Source organism: Panthera leo, chromosome A2 (genome assembly GCF_018350215.1).
Source record: "Panthera leo isolate Ple1 chromosome A2, P.leo_Ple1_pat1.1, whole genome shotgun sequence".
Taxonomy (NCBI): domain Eukaryota; kingdom Metazoa; phylum Chordata; class Mammalia; order Carnivora; family Felidae; genus Panthera; species Panthera leo.
This window is the reverse complement of record NC_056680.1, coordinates 54,543,920-54,564,923: the sequence shown is the minus strand read 5'-3', so window position 1 is coordinate 54,564,923 and position 21,004 is coordinate 54,543,920. Positions and strand designations below refer to the sequence as shown.

The 21,004-nt window shown below is 43.8% G+C and overlaps 2 protein-coding genes across 7 annotated transcripts in view; one reads left to right on the top strand and one right to left on the bottom strand.

Annotated features, from left to right (window-relative positions):
* Nucleotides 1-295: 295 nt before the first annotated feature.
* Nucleotides 296-12,886, bottom strand: LOC122213134 (translation initiation factor IF-2-like). The gene is made up of 3 exons (XM_042927321.1): nucleotides 12,839-12,886; nucleotides 12,059-12,390; nucleotides 296-686 (listed from the first exon to the last, which is right to left on the bottom strand). The coding sequence occupies exons 1-3, from the start codon at nucleotides 12,884-12,886 to the stop codon at nucleotides 641-643; spliced, it is 426 nt and encodes a 141-aa protein (XP_042783255.1). The 3' UTR covers nucleotides 296-640.
* NR2C2 (nuclear receptor subfamily 2 group C member 2) overlaps nucleotides 12,535-21,004 on the top strand; it is a 99,326-nt gene continuing 90,856 nt past the window's right edge. For 5 of the 6 annotated variants that reach the window (XM_042911471.1, XM_042911466.1, XM_042911434.1 and 2 more), the window contains exon 1: nucleotides 12,537-12,731. The gene's annotated coding sequence lies outside the window, so the exon portion shown is untranslated. Of the gene's footprint in view, nucleotides 12,732-21,004 lie in introns of all 6 variants that reach the window. The other variant, XR_006195540.1, reaches the window with a different exon arrangement.

The window sequence follows — 21,004 nt, the reverse complement described above, 5'->3', positions numbered from 1 at the left end:
AGAAAAAAGATACAGTCACAAGGTGAATTAGTGGACTTGACCGGTGGCTCTGGACACAGTGAGGGAGCACAGAAGTAGTGGCTTGAAGAGACTCTCTGGGCACCTGGGGCTCAGCCACCTCCTGCTGATGACCGCTGCTCATTTTGCTGGACAAATTTCTACATAAAGCAGAATGGGGGCAGGGCAGGTGGGATTCCTTGTTACTCTCATCGAAATAGAAAACAATCATATCATTTTCTGACGTCCTGTCCCCATCCTCCTGCTGCCCTGTTCCCTAAACAAAAAGGCATTTGCTGACAAACCTTTTGTAAAAAGTACCATCTCAAGGAGTTATTTACATTAAATATTTTCAGGGGAATTTTTTTTCCTAGTTTGCAACTTCTCTTTTAAAATGTTTGCATTAAACATCCAATTAATGATTCAAACTAAGTGATTAGACAGATCTTTTTATTAATTTTTGAGGGATCAATTCCAATGCAACCGTTTTCATCGTCATATTTCAGTGGGCCTTCTAGAGCCTCTGAGCCTTTGAAAAGTACAGCAAGACTTCGGCACCAGGTAGTGGGAGCTTCCGCAGTCTGCTGTGTGTCACTGGCCATTGTCAGTGTCTGAGCTCCGGGCAGAATTATGCATCTGGAAGTCATCCGAAGGCCTCTTGTACCATATGACATCCTATTTCTGATGCTCTATAAACAAGAGGTAATAGGGCTTTTATTTCTCAGTGAGTAGTTACCCTAATAAAAACCACCTGGGTTATACAGAAAACCTACTGAATTGGTTTTATAAAAGAAAGTGTCAGGGGCCACCAAGCTCCTCTACAGCTCAGTGTGACTGGGCAAGGACCCACTTGGTTTGCCTGCCACTTGCTTTTACTTGTCTTTCCCATGGTTCTTTGATTTCAGCTGATTTCTACTGGCCTATTTTGCTTGTCGTTCCTTCCCTGACTTTTTCTTTGTCCAGCCCATTTTACAGGTTCATGGGGCCTCCTCCTTTCCACTGGGCCCGGAGGCTGGAGAAATGGCCAGCTTTGATGCCATGGCCACACTGCCTGAGGCCCCCATGGTATGTGCTTTGCCCCCTGCTCCCTGCTCCCAGAACAGCCCCTCTGCCGTGTGCCTCCTGCAAAGGCTGTGTTTCTAGGGAGGAAGCTGTTCTGCGCCAGGCTATAGGCCAGAAATAAGAGCGTGCAGGGCTTGGGCAACTCACTCGCTTCAGTAGCTCCGAGCCTCGGTGTCTTCACCAGTCACACGGACACTATTACAGTTTTCCAAAGAGTTCAGGGACAAAGCACAAACCAAACGCTCAAGAAAGCGGACTGGAAACCATAAACCCGTGGGGAAGGGCATGCATTGTACAAAGTGAAATAAGTCATGGGCCCTGCTCTGTGACACTACAAGATGAAGACAATATGCAGAAAAAGACCTTCCTTCTTATCCATGAAAATGGCAAGAAAGAGAAACCAGGACTGAGCAGGGCCTGACGCAGGCAGGCTGGGCCCCTTTGGTCACCACCCCCCCCCCCCATTTGTTTTGAATGACCTCTCCCTGAATTCTTCATACATGGGTCAAAAAAACACACAGACCTTTACAGGGTTGGCCTCTGCCTGCTTCTGGGAATCAAATTTTATGAAACTGGAGTTGCACTGAAAGCAGGCACTTACTTTCTAGCAGCTTCCCACCTTCCCTGCAATGTTTTTCCAGCCTGGATTTGTCTTAGTAAGTAGGTAGAATTCTTGTTCATGATTACTAATACAAAGCCCACTAGAAACAAAGTGTCCAGGGACATTGGTTGAGTTCCTGGCTCCTGGTAATAATTCTTTCACATATCAGAAGTAGGCTTTGAATTGTGGTCAGGCTGACAGATCAGCTGACCACTCATTCTCCCTTGGATGCAGCCTGGACCCATGTGTGGGTGTGGACCGAGGGCAGCCTTTGGGTGTATGCCACGGGGCCAGTGCCAAGGACACCGACAGCCCTGCTACCACCACTGCAGGGTAACAAGGTCAGAGTTTTTTCCTCATCCAGCCCAGCCTTCTGTTCAACTGTGTAAATGTCATCACTAAACACTGAAGCCCTAAATGGGGACTGAGGCCACCTGGGCTAGGAGTGGTAGGACCAAGCTGGAGCCCGAGTTTGTTCGGCTACAAGACAGTCAACAACATGCTTGTACATTCTGTTAGTTCATTCAGCCTGTGCTTTGTGACTTCTATAATTGTGGCAGTTTTTGTGCTTGCACACATTGACAGTCAGTTGAGAGGACAGAGGTATCCACACTAAGAAGTCTGTTTTCAACAGCAGGTGAGAAGAAACCAACATCAAATTGGTTTAAACATCTAGGAAATTAACTCTACAAGAGGAAGTCCAAAAGCAGGGCACTTTGAGGATTAGACAGTGTCCCTAAGAACCAAGCTCTTTGGGTTTCTCTAATCTGTTGTCCAGTATCAGCCCGATTCCAGGGCTGGTTCTCCAGAGACTGATCAGTGACTGCCACTGATGGCTGGGTTACAGGTTTCCCTGTTCATGGGCACCAGGGAGGGGGGGCTCATGTTCCTGCACTAGCTTTTTCTTAGAAGAACCCAGCAGGCCTTCCATGCCTTTCAAGGTCCACACTTACGCCTGCCCTTTCCTGAGCTACTTACAGGGACAGACCTGTCAGCTGGGGGCTGAGGGGAGGATGGCTGCTGAGGATCCACCCATAAAGTCCACCCTTTGGATGACATCTTTTGGAAAGAAGAGTGTAGTTTGGATTAGTATAATGCAAAGGCTGTGCAGGGCCATGGAGCAAGTTCTCTTCCTTACACAGAGAATCTGGTGGTGGTTGTATAGGAAAGGGCATCCTGTGTTGACACAACAGAATGACAACAGGCCTCATTCTCTTGATGGTCTTTCATGGGTACCGTTACAATAGAGCAGGAGTAGAAATGCAGCATTTCCACAAGAGTGAAAGAGAGGCTCATAGAAAATAAAATCCGTGTTAAGAAAGAATGAGAAAAAAAAAAAAAGTACCGTGAACAAGTTTTTTGGCCTTGTTTTTTTTAACTGTAGGAGTGGGTTATGAAATCGATGGCATTGGGTCACACCCAGCTCCCTTCTCCCAGCCCCCCCCCCCCCCACTAGGCACACTGAAGACAGCACAGGAGAACACAGCAGGGCATATCTATCATCCTTAAAGACTATTTTATGACATTGTGGTTTCAGTCATGTATGTGCATACACATCATATTACTGATTGCTGATGTAAAATGTATTCATACTTACAGATTACAGTCAACAATTTTTTTAAACCACTAGCCTAAAAGTGTCAGGAGCACAAAGTTGCAGTTAGACATATAATGAACCAAAAGACACATATTCAAATGTAAGGTCGTTGCCAGTTTTAGTTTTTGAATGCTTCAAAAATATTACAAGAAGGGGGAAGGTATAAAATTCATGGTAAACCTACAGAAATAGTTTTGATCAGGAAATGGATATGGTAGCAATTAAGGTACCATATACCTGTAAGTAAAGTAACATGCCTCTTATTGGTATATGTAAATTATAATAATTATCCATCAGCTAAGAGTTGCAAATATTATAGAACTTTAGAATAGTTCTATATGCCAGGGGCTCCCAAAGCTTATTTTCAACAGTGACTACTACTTTGGTTTATTATGTAAAGATTACCCACTCAAGTGAGAACTGCCCTAAATGACCTCAAGTTCTCTTCAAAATTAGGACCTCACCTTCAAAAGTGCAATTCACATTCTCTCCAAAGGTGGACTCAGGGAAAGTAAGGAAGGATTTGGCTATATTTCTAATGTGTTCACCAACAGCTGTATCCAACAGCTGTATCCAAAAACTGGTCTTGTGGTAAAGCATAAGGCAATAAGCCTATATGTTCCTAAGAACTCCTTTTAAGTAACAGATATGAGAAGGAAATGAGAATAAAAAAGAATTGCCATCTCCAGTAAATCTGTGGCCCTTCAAATCAAGTGCCCTGTACTTGACAACCCCTAACAATGCCACACTAGAATTCATGAATGTGTAATGGAGCTGCCCTGCTGTGAGGAACATACATGAAAAAATAAATTACCTCTTGATAGCTACAGTAATTGGCTATACCCCAAAGCATGAGACTTGATTATTCCAACATGTATAATTATGGAAGTTATTACAGGCATAAAATTAGACAGCTCTTTTTAAAATACAGCTATAATACCACTCAGTGTGACCCTGAATCTTTTTTTATGGGACAAGGTGGAAAATGACCATTAGTTTTCACAGTAGCAATTTGACTAATTTCTCTTAAATCTCAACCTTTCACCTACTCAATAAAGATCTTCCATTTTTACAATTACCAAGATATCACTGTCATCCTGTGAGTCCATCCCTTGCTACCTAGGACCAGAAACATCCCCTCCGGACAAAAATCCGTGAAGAAGATGGCCTTTTAAACAACATTTCTTAAAAAGCTTTCCTTTTTCCAGATAAGTCCCTTGACATTATTAAGCTTTCTTTGTGAAAAATCTTTTAAGAGAATAATCTTTTTCCTATTTAGGGAAGCTATGGGGATAAAACTTCTAATAGAGAATACAACATAGTGTTTCTTGACAAGTTCTCTCTTTGGGGGGAAAAATCACGATAGAACATTTGCTAAATACCATATCTCAAAATTTTAAATACATTTAACATACTGCATTAAACATCTCAAGTTTCTTGTGTTTAGTTCAGGGCTTCACCCAAGAGTTTTGAGCTTTGAGGTTCAGCAGGCTTCATGAATGCCTCAGTTTACCACTTGTAACAGTGCTTCCATATTCTTCCTTCCACACTTACCCACCCTGGCAGATAGGGTGGCCTCAACTGACCTAGGAGCCAACAGACTCATGAATTGGATCTCATCTAAAGTGCCACAATCAGTTAATGGCAAGTCTGGAACATGCCAAGACATCCAGGGTACACCGTACTCTGCCAGCACCTCTCCTCCTCAGCTGAAAGATGATTGATGGTCAGTTATCCTGGAAACTGACTCCGCTGATTGAAACTCTGATATGCAGTTGACTGATAAATATTGACTTTCCTAATACAGAGAAATGCTGATTACCTGTCATAACCAAAACATCTATGAACAAATCAAATTTGTTCAACAAACCTGGAGCCTCAAGAATACATTATGATATTTACTTCCAGGATTAATTAGCTGGAAAGAAAGGTTAGTATAATCGGGGTTGTGTTTCTTGGTACTAGATATTTTTGGTTGACTGCTGGAAGAGGAAGAGCAAGAGCTGAATGTTGTGCATATAGGAGAATGCTAAGGGACTTTGGAACCCTGTAATATTCAGGTGCTATTTTAACAGTGACACCAGACTGGGCACAGTATTAAGCACTAGAGACATGGTTATTTACTTTCAGGAGCTAACCACCTGAGAAGTCAGGTACAAAAACTCTAATTCTCTGTCCTGGAAGCATGAGAAGGATAACACTGTGGTGGAATGGATAACAGAGGATGGATTGTGCCTGAGGCAGATTAGGAAATAGTTGGGAGGTGGGGGGGAGGTGAATGGACAAAGGAGGACTTGCCTCACAGAGATGGGCGTCAGAGAGGCCCCTGGAGGCAGGGAGCAGAATGAGTAAGGTGTGTGAGAATGAGTAGGATACCATGTGGCATATTCAGGAAATGGGAGAGTGCAGAACTATACAGTGAATTATACAGGGAGGAAATCACAAAAACAGATGAAACATAAAGGGCTGTTTGTGACCAGTTCATTCAGAGCCATTGCACCTATCCTATAGTTTCTAGATGGGGTAGAGGGGTCTTTCAGATGCTTTAAAATGGAGGATGAAACAGCTGTGTTAGAAAGACCACTCTGGTCTTCCCACGTTAGATGGAGTCTATTCTGTCAAAGATGGCCGCTGTAATAGATGCCCTCCTGCGTGTTCTTACAATGGGATTTGATACTCCTCCCATCAAGGAGTGGAGTGCACATCCCTTCTCCTTGAACCTGGGCAGACCCGTGTGATGGCTCAAGGAGTAGCAGAGGAAGTGACTTCTATAAAAAGCTACTTTGTTCTCTTGTGCACTCCTGGAATGCATCCACCATGCTATGAGGAAGCCCAGGACACATAGAGAGGTCACATGTCAGGGTTCACACTGCCAACCAGCATCAATCTCTAGACAGACTAGGAAGCCTTTCAGATGACTTTAGCTCCAGCCACTTTCTGACTGCAACTATAAGAGGCCTCAGGAGAGAACCTCCTATCTGAGCCCCCCACAACTGCAAGATAGTAATTTAAGAAAGTGGTTTTTAAGCCCTTGAGTTTGGATGTGACTAGTTATGCAGTGATAACCAGGAAACATGCATTTCTTGGCTCCTTTCTAAAACCTACTAGGACAGTAAATGAGTAAAAAGATGTAACCTAAAGGACAAAGAAAATGCAAGAAAAGGCAGAGAGTATCAAAATAGTCAACTCATTTTTGGAAGTCACATGCATGGATAGTGGCAGCTGACTTAGAGGAGAAAACAAATACCAAAGTGCCTTCAGGGAGGGACCCCAGTGAGACATAAGGGCTGGCCCTCTGGAGAGGCTTGGGAATTTGAAGGCACAGGTGTCTGGGAAGGCTAGAGTGGGAGTAACAAGAGCATCAGCTGAAAGTCTCTGTAAGCAGTCATGAGACCCTCAAATACCCTAATACCACTGAATAGAGACAAATGACTCTGCTTCCCCACCCTGGCAGGAGACAGTAAATTTATGCTCTGGAAAAATGAGAACTACAAAAGGAACATGCCTCCACCTGCAACACACACACACACACACAACACACTGCATTCGATCTGTAGACATGGGCTTCTGTCTCCTGCCTGCCAAATTCCCTTTCCATGACAGATTAAAATGTATTCCTTCTATTGAACAAACAGAAGGAATCAAAATTCTGAGTTCAGGTGTTTTTATTGGAAGACTACCCTTGAATGATGCTCTAATCTGTAAGGGGCTGAAAAGACTCACTGTGAAGGACTTTCAGTGGCCCTGGCTCAGCTTAGATTTTTATCTGATTGGTCAAAGGTCCCAAACTAGTTCTGAGACCCAGAACCATGTTTAAAAGAGGATGCTTGGCTTGCATAGTTTAAAAACAATTTGCAAATTGCCAGTATTGGAAAGTCAAGAGATTTCATTTACAAATCTGGATTTCTGGCTTCTCTCAAAAAACCCATCTTTGGCTGCATTGCAGGTGCTGATAAGGGGCCACCCCTTCAAGTCCAGTGAGCTCTCCGGGTGTCACTATGACCATTTACTGTACTAATGGAGGTTTACCTCAGCTTACTGACCTCCTTTAGAATACCTGCCAGACCCAACCCCCACTGTCCCCACCTTAGGCATCGAAGTTTTCACTTCAGGCCTAAGCAATGAAGAGCCATTAAAGAACTTTATTAATAGAAGAGCACTAGAAATGGCTGTTACAGAACAGGCAGTGGAAGAAAAGGAGGGAGTAAGAGAGGGAGGCTGGGTGGGAGGGGGCAGCTGGAGACTGGTTTGGAAGGTTAAGAAACCCTGACACTGGGACAGAAATAATACCTAAACTAGAGAACAGTGGAGGAGGGGCCAAATGTGAGGACAGAACCAAAAGGATTTATGCATACCCAGTCTTGACAATGTACCCAGAGCCTCCCCAAGGCCAGAAACCTCATAGCAGCATCCTATCTCTCCCCAAGGTGAAGGGCAGGATCCAAAGCAAAGCACAGAAGGGAACCGCTTTTCCAAGACTTTTGGCTTTGAGTTGCATTTTCTGGCCTGTAGTGAAGAGGCTGTAGGGGTGAAATAATCTCTCTCCTTTTTCTAAGTTTATTTATTTCGGGGGGGGGGGGGGGGGCGCGGCGGATGACGGAGAGAGAGAATCCCAAGCAGGCTCTGCATGGTCATGGTGGAGCACGATACATGACTCGCACCCATGAATTGTTGAGATCGTGACCTGGGCCAAAATCAACTCAGCTGCTTAACTGACTGAGCCACCCAGGTGCCCCTAAAATAATCTCTTCTTTAAGAAACTCAAGGAATGCCACTGTTTAGACTTAGACCCAAGTGATTAATTCTTGTGGTGGTGCTGGGCTTGTAAAGAACTCCCAAGCCTCAAGATTGAGAGTTTCTAATCAGGCAAACTTAAAAAACATTCTTCCAAGCAATCCACATTCTAAAACAGGGGACCAAGGGCAAGTGCACTTTCCTAAGATAATCTAATTTTCTGTCATGCTCCAAGATATTTGAGCCAACCACAACTTTGAAACAACACCTCTTCAAGGCCCAGGAAGCCTCAGGATAGAAACTAAAGGGGCAAAACTCCCAGTGAAAGCTGTTCTGGAGAGGCTCAGGAACTCATTTGCAGTGTCCCTGTTTTCCAGTCTCCCCAGTCCACCACAGGGTCACTCACTTTTCTCTTTCTGGGAAAAAACAAGAGCCCTGTATACAGAATCTGAGACCTCTCCAAGTAGCCTTCTATTGTGACAGAGCTTGACTTTGACAGATCATGGTGGTGGGGTGAAGACGGTTTTCTTCTCAAAGTCCTCAAGGACAGAAGAGAAGAAATAAGCAGAAATAACTTATGAATAAATGTTCCACCACTTGCTAATCATGTGACTTTGGGGAAGTCATGCTCCCCTTTAAGGCCTCAGCCTCTTTAGCTATAAAAACAAGGCAATACCATTCACTTCACAAAGTTATTCTGAAGATTAAACAGGATAATGTGTGAGTATAAGGAACATGCAATCTGGTATTCATTGATTACATCTGTTTAGATTCCACATTCTTAAAAAAGACCAATAAGAATTATGAGGTTTAAAAGTTTATTTTATAAACATGTCATAATTATATAAATAACAAACAGAAGTTTCATAAATTAGTACACACAGTAACAGAGAATAAGCTTTAACAGAAAAGTTGGCACAAAGATGTAAGTACTTATGAAGGTGATTATTAAGCCTTCTCAGTCTGAAATAAAAAGGAAAATCATCATTTACACTACCACAATAGCAGTATCCTTACAAGTTAAAAAAAAAATCTTTGCTTAATAGTAACTTGAAGGGATGAGCACTGGGTGTTGTATGGAAACCAATTTGACAATAAACTTCATATATTGAAAAAAAAATAGTAACTTGAAAAATTAAGCACATCTACAACTACTGTTTAACCAAAATTTCGTTTTGACATTTATCATTTAAATGCAAATCTCAAATAACCCAGCTTAGCAAAAAAATGTTGACTCTGGGCTACGTACAAAACGAAACTGCATAGTATAGTTCCTGCTCTCAAGAAGCTCACGGACAAGTTACGTAATGATTGACTAAAGAACATACTAGTTAGTTAAGTGGTGTGAAAAAACGACCTGCTCAGAGGTACAGAGAGGGCAGTGGAAGGAATACCTGGGTCTTACAGCACTGTGTAAGGAGCCAACAGTCCCAGGCCCACATCCCAGCTCAGGTAAGTCACCAAACTTTGTTTTCACTGAGTTCATCTTAAAAGCAAGATCATAACAGGGACACCTGGGTAGCTCAGTCAGTTAAGCATCCGACTTTAGCTCAGGTCATGATCTCAGGGCTCGTTAGTTCAAGCCCTGCATCCACTTCTGTGCTGACAGCTCAGAGCCTGGAGCCTGCTTCAGATTCTGTCTCCTTCTCTCTCTGCCCCTCCCCTGCTCATGCTCTGCCTCTCAAAAATAAAGAAGCATTAAAAAAATTTTAAACAAACAAAAAGCAAGATGACAGTATGAATACTGTTCACTATATACTGTTGCTGGGAAAAGCACTGATTTAGTAAATGCCAACTTCATACAAACTCTTTACTAGGTACAGTGTTAAGGGCTGAGATAAGAGGGATAAGACACATTTTGATACAGGGCTTACAGTCTGGGTAGTTGCCAAGATGCTACACACACAACAGCTAGGTACTGCCAGACAGACCATCACTCCTGTCAAGACCCCTTCAGTCGTGATCAATCGGTTTTTTAAAAAAGCTACATGTCAAAAAGTGAAACAAAAAGTTCTGTCTTGTTATTTTTGCCACACATTTTTGGAATTAGATCAGTGGTTCAGGCCGGTAGGTACAGAATTCTATGTGATGCAAAAAAAAAAAAAAATTTCTATGTGATATTCAGAAGTGCTGATGCCAGGCCCCACCCAAAGCTTACTGCTTCACAATCACCGAGGGCTTGGCAGTTCTGAAGTACACCCCCAGCCAAGAACCCTTGAAAGGCATATAAAACAATATAAAATCACTGTTAATGCAAATGTGGATACTTATTAATAGACAGTCAAAAAAACATATAACATATAAGTAATATAGTACAACTTGAATATTTGTGATTAAAGCCACTTAAAACACTAAAAGGCGTTCTAGTGAAAACACAATGGAGCAAAAAAAAATGGCACTATGGCAGCACTGACCTCAGCTTGCAGAGGCCTGTTACCTGCATATATTGTTTGCAATCTGTGCAGGTGTACATCTGTTTTAAGGGGAAGAAAAAGTGCTCGAGATTATGAACCCTTTCTATACACTTTTAATATTAAACAACTAGCTTTTAATTTTTTTTAATGTTTATTTATTTTTGAGAGAGAGAGAGACAGAGCATGAACAGGGGAGGGGCAGAGAAAGAGGGAGACACAGGCTGTGAGATCATGACCTGAGCTGAAGTCGGATGCTTAACCGACTGAGCCACCCAGGCGCCCCTAAACAACTAGCTTTTAAGTGAACATTTACTGAATGCTATTACCAACAGGCCGAACTGATGCAGCATGGTTTTATAGCATAAGCCTTAAGGTCAAAGGACTAGGTAAGAGTCCTAGCTTCCCTTATTGCACCCGTAACATCTGGCAGGTTGCTTACCTTACCTGGCCCTCAGTTCCTTCACCTCAGTAAAATAACTGTGCTTGTTCACAGTACTGCTGGGTATTAAGTGAAGAAAATTAGAAAATTATAGGCCATTATAGAAACAGTAATGATTGTTTAGTATTTACCTCAAAACTAGTGCAACTGTAATATGCTTGCAAAAACAAACAAAAAAACCCCAAAACTCAACTGATGTGTGAATTTTTACACAGTATCTAAAAGCATTATTTAACATTAAAAAATCAATTTTTGCAAGCACACAATTATAAAAGCAGTTCATGTTTATAAGGATTTACCATCAAAATAGCATGTTGCCATACCCACATCACTTGACCCGCCTCTCCTGTAAAATCTTCCTGCCAGAGGACTGGCAGTTCCTGAGTTCCTGAGGCCCCTTCCAGTTTCAGGGTCTGTGTGATTCACCAGGACATTACAAACTTAACTCCCTTCCCCACTTACTTCTTTTTGAGTTGAGAACATGGGAGAAGAAAAAAATAAGTGCATTTAAAGCATTTCTTATAAAACAGAAATTACGGACAAAATACTCAAAAGTTGGGGTCAGCCTGATCAAAGTGCAAATGTTTAAGAAAAAACGTTAATCCTTCCATCTTGGGATCGGTACCTATTCGGAACAAACAAGAAAAGTGAAAAAAAGAAAAATCAATTACCAGAGGATCTTTCTCCTACAAAGCATGATAATCAAGGAGAGTCTAGCCAAAAAACTTCAGGGCATCTAGGATACCTTCTCAAGCAAGTCAAAAACCACAACTTGAAAAGAGAGAAACATCTAAAGAAAACCCACAACCCTAAATTCCTAAGGTCAAGAGAAGCACTTTTCTTTATATATTTAAGCAATTTTCGCAAAGCGTTGTTTTATATACACTTACGTATCACTGTTTACTAGTTCCAAATCACGGGAAGACAGGAAAAGACTTAACAAGCTTTGGGTCACATATTCGCTAAAAGACCATTAATAACAGGTTTTGGACGATTTCAATACCTAGTACTGCCAGAAGCTGGCGACCTTTAAAACCTAAATAAAAACCATCAGTAACGTGTAGGGCACAAACAATCCAATACCCACCAATAAACCAGCCACTTTTAACCTACAGGCTCTCTGCTGTGACTGCTTCTTCAATCAACAAACACAGAAACTTCAGCTCGGCGGGAGGCCAGGATGGAGAATGTCACAGGGAGAAAACTGTCCCCACCTAGCCTCGCGAAGCTCTCGGTCCCCCAGGAGGGGAGGGCCTGCACCCGAATAACGGTGCCCGGCACTCCTAGGTTTTAACATGCCCAACCGGCCCTTTGCCCTGGAAACAGAAGCGGCCGCGCCATTTAAATTTCGTCTGGCGGCTACGCCAGCCGAGTCCGGGGCGGCGGCCCCAGGCCGACCGCCCTGACCCCAGCGCCCGCCCGCCGCCGGGCCCGCGGGCCACCGAGGGGCCGGATGGACCAGCGCCGGCCGCGGCGTTCCGGTGCGCGCGCGCGTCTCAGCCAATCGCGTGCTCGCCCGCCCCCCGCGGCCGCGGCGAGGCTGGCGCTGGGAAGAGGAAGAAGAACATTCGCCCTCCTCCTACCAGCGCGCGGGCGGCGGCGGCGGCGGCACCGGGGTCACGAACTCTGACCTTTCACTGACAAAAACAATAACAAACCCCCCCTTCCCCGCGACCCCGGCGGCGCCCCCGGGCCCGCCCCCGCCGCCCCCGCTCCCACCTCGGCGTCTCTTCTCTCGCCTGCTGCCCCGCGAGCCCGCGGCCCCCGGGCTCCCGCCATCCGCCAACGCCGGGAGCCCGGCCTCCCCGCGCCCTGCCCTCCGCGTCGGGGGCCGTCCGCCGCAGACACGGGACCTGCTTCGAGGCCGCTTTGGCGCCAAATCCTGAGGTAAAATTGAAAAGGGGCCGGGGCGGGCTCGGGCCAGCGGCAGAGGGGGCGGGCCTGGCGCGCGGACATGGAGCCGCCGCGACGGCGGCTGAACCCGACCCTTTTACCTTTGCCACGGGGCGGCGGCGGCGGCGGCGGCGCCGGACGCTTTGCATAGTGGGCCGGGCCGCTCCCCTCCCCTCCCCGCCCGCGGCCGGGCGAAGCGAGCGGGCTCCCCCTGACCGGCCCGGCCGGCGCGAGGGTGGGGGCGGAGGGGGAATGGCCGCGGCCCCGCCTCACAGCTGGCCCTCCGCCAGCGCCGCCATTTTGTTCTCGATGGAGATGGCTCCGGCTGGGCCGGGCTCCCCTCCTCCTCCCTTTCATCCTCCTCCTCCCTGCAGTCCCTCCTTCCCTGGTTCCCCGGCTCCTCGCCCCTCCGCTTCCCGCCCGCCGTTGGAGACCGCCGCGGCCCAACCGCCGTTTTTTCTGAAGGGAGGGTGGAGGAAAAGGAGGGAGGCGGGTGCGGGGCGCGACTTCATGAGCGATGGCTGGCCCGACCAACTGGTGCCCAGATAGGAGGGATGGGTCCTGTGGCCCCGCCCCCCGAGCTCTGCTGATTGGCTAGGACGGGAGGGGCGGTCCCCGCGGGGCGCGGGAGCCCTGGCGGGGCGGGAGCAGAGGCCGCGACGCGGCGTGAGGCTGGGGCGGTGGGGGCGGGGCCGGGGGCGGGGCGCGCGGGGGCGCGGCCTAGGTTAAGAGTCTGGGGCGCTCGGGGACGCGGCGAAGGGTTTGGCGCACGTTCCCTAGCCGTGGAATGCGTCCAGAATGAGTACCGTAGAACAATAGTAATAAAGGTGATGAAGTATCTAGAATCCACGGCGCTGGCTTGCGGGAAAGGCTTTTCGGAACCTGTACATCCTGCAGGGCTCTTTCCCGTGTTTTCGGCATGGCTGCGGTTGAATCCCTTCTGAGGCTCAATTCCCTGGACTGTAAAATGGGGAGAATGGTGGTTTTTGCCAGGCTATCCCTCCCTTCTCAAGATCGGTTGAGGGTCTCTGCTCAGAAAATGGAGTCCAGACTACTTTGTGAACGGCAAAGTAATGTAAAAATGGTGTTCCTGTTGAAAGTAGGATGTAGAGCCATTGGGAAATGAAAAGCTTAAGGGCATTGAGGGCTTGACAGAACAGAGGTAAATCTGAGGTAATTCTAATTCGTGAATTAAATACTTATTTGCCTAGTTTGGTTCACTGGAGGATACATCCAGAGAACCAGCTAGACAAAGCTCTTGCCTTGCTAGAATTGGGGAGCGGGGTGAGTGGACATTAAAGAGATGATTAAAGAGTGGTCAATTTCATGAAAGAAATGAAATTAAACTGAGTGATGTATTAAAGGTCTGATGAGACTAATTTAAGTTAGATTAGATTAGGGAAGGTCTTTTATGAGGTGGTGATGTTTGAGCGGAGGAACCCAAGGGAGAAACAGTGTTCTAGAGAGAGTGAACAGCAAGTGTAAAGGCCCAGGAGGGAAAGTGTCCCTGGCGTGATTGAATAGGCCAGTTGTGGCTGGAGAGTGGTTCGAACTAGTTCTCTGTCCTTTCCATTATCCCACTGACCTCCAGGCTAAAGTCTGTGAACTGTAACAAAGGTAATGTAGATACATCTTCAATTTAATAGGGCCTGGGTGGCTCGGTTAAGCGTCTGTTGGTTTCGGCTGGGGTCATGATGGCGCGGTTTGTGGGTTCCAGCCACGCATTGGGCTCCCGGCTGACAGTGTGGAGCCTGCTTCAGATTCTCTACCTCACGCCCCTCCCCCTGCTCACTCTCTCTGTCTCAAAAAAAAAAAAAAAAAAAAAAAAAAATTTTAAAGAGACAAAATACAGCCATCAAATGAATTACTAATGAATACGTGACTGGGGTGTGGGGGGAAGGCTTCAAAATCACTTCTAGATTCAAATCTTTTGTTAGTCTCTCATACCCATCTTCAGTTCATAAAGTATTTGCCACGTGCCACTAATACCTCAGGCACTAGGTGACTAGGACACTGATCTGGGTCAATTATGTGAATGTGTTTCTATACATGTGAGTTCTGTTCTGTCCTCTGCGTGTATATATGCACACACATATACACACACACATAAAATGTTTCAAACGGAAGCTAAATACTGTTGTAGTTAACTGTCAACATTTACCAGCTGTCTGACTTCGGATAACTTCCTTAACTTTTTGAGCCTCAGTGTTTTCATCTGGACAGCAGTAGAGCCTTCTTTTTAGAATTGGGGATTAAATGAGTTAATATAAATAAAGAACTTAGAAAATTGCCTAGCATATAGTAAATACCGGTAATTGGGGTTGTCATTATGAAGCACTAGCTGTTGGGTAAAGACCTTAGACTAGTTAAGTGATATAAACAGTGAAATTTTTATGCAGTGTGGTATAGGGGCAAAACACTGGGTTAGAATTAGTTTTAGCTCTTTTCCTTTTGGCTGGCACCTGGCATCCAGACCAAAAGTTTATTTAGAAAACAAAGTAGAGGAACTAAATAGTACTAATGAAAGTATGGGGTGCTTTACAATTTACAAATCTCTTTTACAGGCTTTACATTGTTCAAGCCCCACTAGAACCCATGTTATGGTACACCATTTTCCTGCTTCCTATTTTAAGAACTTTCTAAGACTTACTTCTTATCTCTGTATCCCTAGCTCCCTGTACACTAAACACGGTGGCCTGCTTTCAGCTTCCTTAACGGTGTGGCTTACCTTTACCCCAGGTCGTTTCACGTGCTCTTCCCTTCACTTCAGACTTTCACATGCCTGCCCTTTCCTCCACATACCCCCCATCCTCCAGTCCCCTGCAGATCTCAGCTCAAGCATCACTTCCTCAGGGAAGCCCTCTCTGTTGCCCACTATTTGTCTAGATCAGATTCTATTACTTTACACTGTGTTCTTTTTCCTTGTATCTCACTTTTTAATTACACACTGTTATGATTGATTGATGTCTGTTCCCCTTACCATACTGTAAACTTTGTGACAACAGGAATCATTTTACTCACCTTTATATTCCCAGCACTTAGCAGAGTATCTGGTACTATTTGTTGAGTGAATGAATTGTTGATAACTTTTGATATCACAGATAACTAAGTTGCTGCTCTTAAATGGTGCCTTTTTATATGTGCTTGCTTGGCAATTCAGATAGCAGTGCCAACAATAAAATGTCTGTTGTGGTATTTGGATGAATTTAGGAATTGGTCCCTCACAGATACGGCACTGCCTAGAGATGTAAATATGGGTAAAATAACCCAGATTAATCCCTTTTTACCCACTTAGGTGTTGATTTGTGTTTATCTTTTTAAAACAAGAAGTTGATAATTTAATAGTTATAAGTTAAATCTCATGCACATTAATGAGCTCATATGAAACTCATTAATAAGTAAATAGCCCAAATATAATGTCATTTCTCTATCACAGGGGATCAGAGAACAGAAAAGAAGACTTTAGTGGGTTTGCAGGGAGTTGAGAGTTGAAGTCTCTGTGGCCATTAATTTTAAATATTTATCTTTCCAAAGAGAAATTGATTCATGCAATGGAATTACTGAAAATCACCCTTTAATTGCTTTACCAAGTTTAAAAGCAGATTTTTATGCAGTATGTGTCAAGCTTCTACTGAAAGGTCTGGTTAATACAACATTTTGTTTATATAATACAGATTTTTAAAATAAAATGTTACAGTAGTTTGAAAACAACAGTAACATTTTTATTTAATACTTTGTTTATTTTTGGATGTTTCTTTTCTAACCTGTTCAAGGATTTTTTTGGTATCACTTGTTCAGCACTCTTGATTCCTTGAACTAATTACTCAGGGTGAGCAAAAAACTGATAGTTTCCTTATTATTTTATATCATTAAATTATTTATTTCCTCAATAGTTGTATTGATGGTGATCTTGAAATTTTGTTTGAACATGCCTTTATAGAAAAAGAAAAACCCTGTGTTAATAACTTATTAGGTTTGAGAATTGTCTCCAAGGAGTCAAGTGACAGTGTAGCACCTGTCTCTGGAACCTTGAGTGGGTAGCCTCTTAGAGGCTTATACATTCCTCACTTGAAATATGGGGAGGGATGGGACGCCTGGGTGGCTCAGTCGGTTGAGCGGCCGACTTCGGCTCAGGTCACGATCTCGCGGTCCGTGAGTTCGAGCCCCGCATCGGGCCCCTGTGCTGACAGCTCAGAGCCCGGAGCCTGTTTCAGATTCTGTGTCTCCCTCTCTCTGACCCTCCCCCATTCATGCTCTGTCTCTCTCTGTCTCAAAAATAAATAAACGTTAAAAAAAATTTTTTTTAAAGAAATATGGGGAGGGAGGAGCCAACACTGAGATTGGGGTCAGGAGTAGGGAGGGGCCAGTTACTATCTAAATGACTTATAGATCGAGGCAGGTGGGCCTTTGTAGAGCAGCCCTCTTTCAAACCATAGCATTGAACCACTGGCCTCATGTATCTAGCTGCCTGAGTGTGACATATTGAGGACTTTCATTTGGGATTTTGTCTTTAAGTTCTCTTACCTATGTGTCAAATTCTTCTTTCGTCCCAAAGCACCTCACAAAGCAGATATTGGTCAGTCCCCTTTAATCAATGCCACTTAGGGAAATCGGTGAAGGAATCCATATTAGAGTTTATCAAGCCCAGTCTCACACCTTGATGCAAAACTCCCCAGCCAGAGTTAGTTCATCCCTTTTTACTTCGTTGCTGGTTATGAGGAGCTTAAATAATGTTGACTTTTCCCCTCCCTGTATGAATACCATCTCTAACCCGATAGACACATTCATGCTATCACTCATTGTAAAAAATATGTTCTTTATTTGTTATAGTTTGACCTGCCTTCAGCATAACATGCCTAGAGGCCAAGATTCATTTTGTAATTCCCTCCCATCCTGCCATTCCTTCTCCACGTCCCTTGTCACAGTGCTGCCACCTGCTTCCCATGCTCTCTTCAGTGCCCTGAGTGCTAGAGATTTTTAAGCAGCAGGAGCTCTGTTGCCAAAAGGCAGGCCTGCCTGGGACCAACTCACCTAGTATAGCTACAATGATGAGGGAGAGTGTATGCATACAGAGGGTGAAAGCCCAGATCAAGGCACTGGCATGGGGGCATTGTTAGGGGGACAATATGAACAGATTCATGTCCCTCGCATCTGGGAGTCTTACAGTAGAAGGGTGGGAGGGGAGTTGTTTAAGATGTGAAAGGAATAGACTAGCTCAGACACTCAACTGTCCTTTCTGATTTTAACTGCTACACTCCAGGTAGTTAGTCTATAATGATGAAAGCGAACCTCAGGGACAAAGTGTGATTTTTAGGGACGATAAACATTACTTCCTCCACTATGATAAGAAGCCTTCATGAGAAGTCTTTATAGGTAAAACCTTTCTTTTCTTAATTATCGACAGTAACCAAAGATTCTAATTCCTGGAAATGTTAATATTGTTGTAGAGAGATTTCATTCCAAGTGTTAAAAAAGATAGCTTTCTCTCCTGTTTGGACTAGTAGTCAGAGGTATGAGAGGGTTGAAAATGAAAAATCGCCTCAAACTTGAAGCCTTCATGGTTTTACTGGGAACCACCTTATTTATATCTTACCTGGCTGCCCACACATGCAGCCTCAAGAAACTCCAATAACTGCCTGCCTCTAGGTGGCTGAGAAAGATACACAACAGAGATTGGATGGCTTTTGGGAAGTTATACAATGCCAGCAGGCTTCATGGTACATTTGCCCAGTAGTATTTATTGAACAGTGAATCTGATTATTATTTGCAAAACATTTCAGAAATGCCATTTGTACTATCTTCGTTCTTTTTCTCTCCCCGTTCTCCATTGCTTCTGCAGTAATGCATCTTTTTACTAGGTTGGTTAAGTGAATGGCCTGGAATTACTCTTTTTTTTAACTTTTTTTTTTTTTTAACATTTATTCATTTTTGAGAGTGAGAGAGACAGAGCATGAGTGGGGGAGAGGGAGACACAGAATCTGAAGCAGGCTCCAGGCTCTGAGCTGTCAGCACAGGGCCCGACGCGGGGCTTGAACTCACAGACTGTGAGACCATGACCTGAGCTGAAGCCAGACGCTTAACCAACTGAGCCACCCAGGCACCCCAATAGCCTGGAATTATTTAAAAAATCACGTTTCACCATGGTTAAAAGCACATATTCTAAAGTATGTCAGCCCCTGGCTGAGAAGACTGGCAATTAGAATATATTTGTTGACTTATTCGATACAATACAGATTTTTAAAACTTTAAATTTATAATACATGTTTCTTTTCTGAGGAGGGAAAAGAGTCAATTTTTAAAAATAAGTATCAGATTACTAATTGGATGGGACTAGATCAGAAATTTCTGTGAGCAATACTGAACATAAATTACATATTTTGGAATTAGTGGTTGTGTAAATGAGTTATTAAGTGGTCTAGCTTATGTTCCCTTAGATAATAAACTAGTCTCCTGTCACTTTTTAAAATTTCTTTCTCTCGACTTCTGTTTTCTGGGAAACTATTTTGAAGGGCACTGTGGTATAGAGAGAATGTTGTGATTTTAGAGACAGACAGGCCTGAGTTAGAATCCTAGGTCTGTCTCTTACTAACCAGATGACTTGAAACAAGTTGATTAAAATTCTGAGTCTTTTTTTGTCAGTATTGGTGGAGCTCATACTTAGAAGGTGTGTTAAAGATTAAATGATGCCTAGTTTGATGTAAGACATGGTAGATGCTCAGGAAATCTATCCTGCTTTCCTTCCATTCATCCATCCATCCATATTTCATGCTAATAGAAATGAAGAGAGTCTGTGTCACCCTTACACTTGGGCCCTTGGTAAGGGAGGCAATCACCCATTAGGGTACATGTTTTTTAGGGGAAGTCTCCATATAGAAGATTGTAGTGCTGCTCCCATAGAATAGGAACTGCATGTAGATTAGAGTCACTACTCTTCCCCACTATTCATTCACTCCTCTCCTCATCTCCCCAGGCCCATCACACACACACTATTGCTGCCCCTTTGTTATAGTCCAGACCTGTAATATGGAAGAAATAGGTTTCCTGTGGAGGGTGGGAAATCATCTGACCCCAAAGCTAAATAATCTTTGAGTCTAAATAATGTCAGGGTTTCTGATAAAAAGATGTATATCTGAACCCGAGACATCTCTGTGAGCATCTTTTCTGTTGATGAACATTTATATTATGCTCAATTTGCCACTTGATTTCTATTTCCTGATTGTAAGGCTTGATCTAGGATTTCAGGTCTTCAGATATGTATTTCTTATTTTTTAGTTCTCAGGCAATCCAGATTCTTCAATTTTTATTTTCCCATGAGTATAAAAAGACTTCTGACCATCACAGCATAATAAACTTAAACTGAGTACCTTGTACCTATCAAGAAGTTCTAGGGGCACCTGGGTTGCTCAGTTGGTTAAGCGTCTGACTCTTGATTTCTGCTCAGGTCATGATCTCATGGTTCATGAGTTCTAGGTCCATATCAGACTCCGTGCCGACAGCGTGGAGCCTGCTTGGGATTCTCTCTCTTTCCCTCTCTCTCTGTTCCTCCTCCACGTGTGTGTGCACACTCTTGCTCTCTCTCTTTCTCAAAATAAATAAACTTAAAAAAAAAGTTCTATACCCAGAAGTATTTTGCAAATAGTTATTAGCTTGTTTTTCAATATTTGTGAGATTTATCCTAATTCAGGCCTTTCATTTTGCCCAGTTGTATAATTTAACAGAATAAATTACAAATGCTACGTGAGCATATTTTATTTGTGTGTATACATTACATATTTATACACATTTCATGTGGATCTTATGTCAAAATGAAAGAGCTGTTCCTAGTTATATATTGCATTATACAATTTGAATTTTTGCTTTCAAGTTTCTTTGAAAAAGTAAAAGTGTCACCATCTCCTTGTAGCAACGGTAGCTACCATGTATTGCATGTTTACTGTATGCCAGCCTCAGTGTTAGGCTCTTGACATACATGTGTAAGATCTAATCTTCAATCTTCCCAATAACCTCATGCAGTAGGGTATCAGAGAGATCAGCTTAGTATCAGAGCCTCAAAAACCTGATATATTTGCTTCAGTGGGAAAATACCAAGACTAGATATTTTGAATGTTATATAATTATGGGCCATGCAGTACATAAATACGGATGGTATAAATCAGTTGATTGTAATGGGGAAGGCAACTCACTCATTCCTGTCAGTGAGGACAATTTCCTTGTCCCAGGACTTGTTTATTGTTATTTGAGACACTCCTAACCCTTCCCCTGTGGGG

What these genes read in the sequence shown, in the direction of transcription:
- LOC122213134 (XM_042927321.1), bottom strand. Translation starts at nt 12,886, where the DNA reads ATGCAAAGCGTCCGGCGCCGCCGCCGCCGCCGCCGCCCCGTGGCAAAG. An exon ending in GCCGCCGCCCCGTGGCAAAG is followed by an intron (nt 12,391 to 12,838) that starts GTAAAAGGGTCG and finishes TCCTCTTCCCAG; the next exon opens with CGCCAGCCTCGCCGCGGCCG. An exon ending in CGAGAGCTTCGCGAGGCTAG is followed by an intron (nt 687 to 12,058) that starts GTGGGGACAGTT and finishes TCTTGTTTATAG; the next exon opens with AGCATCAGAAATAGGATGTC.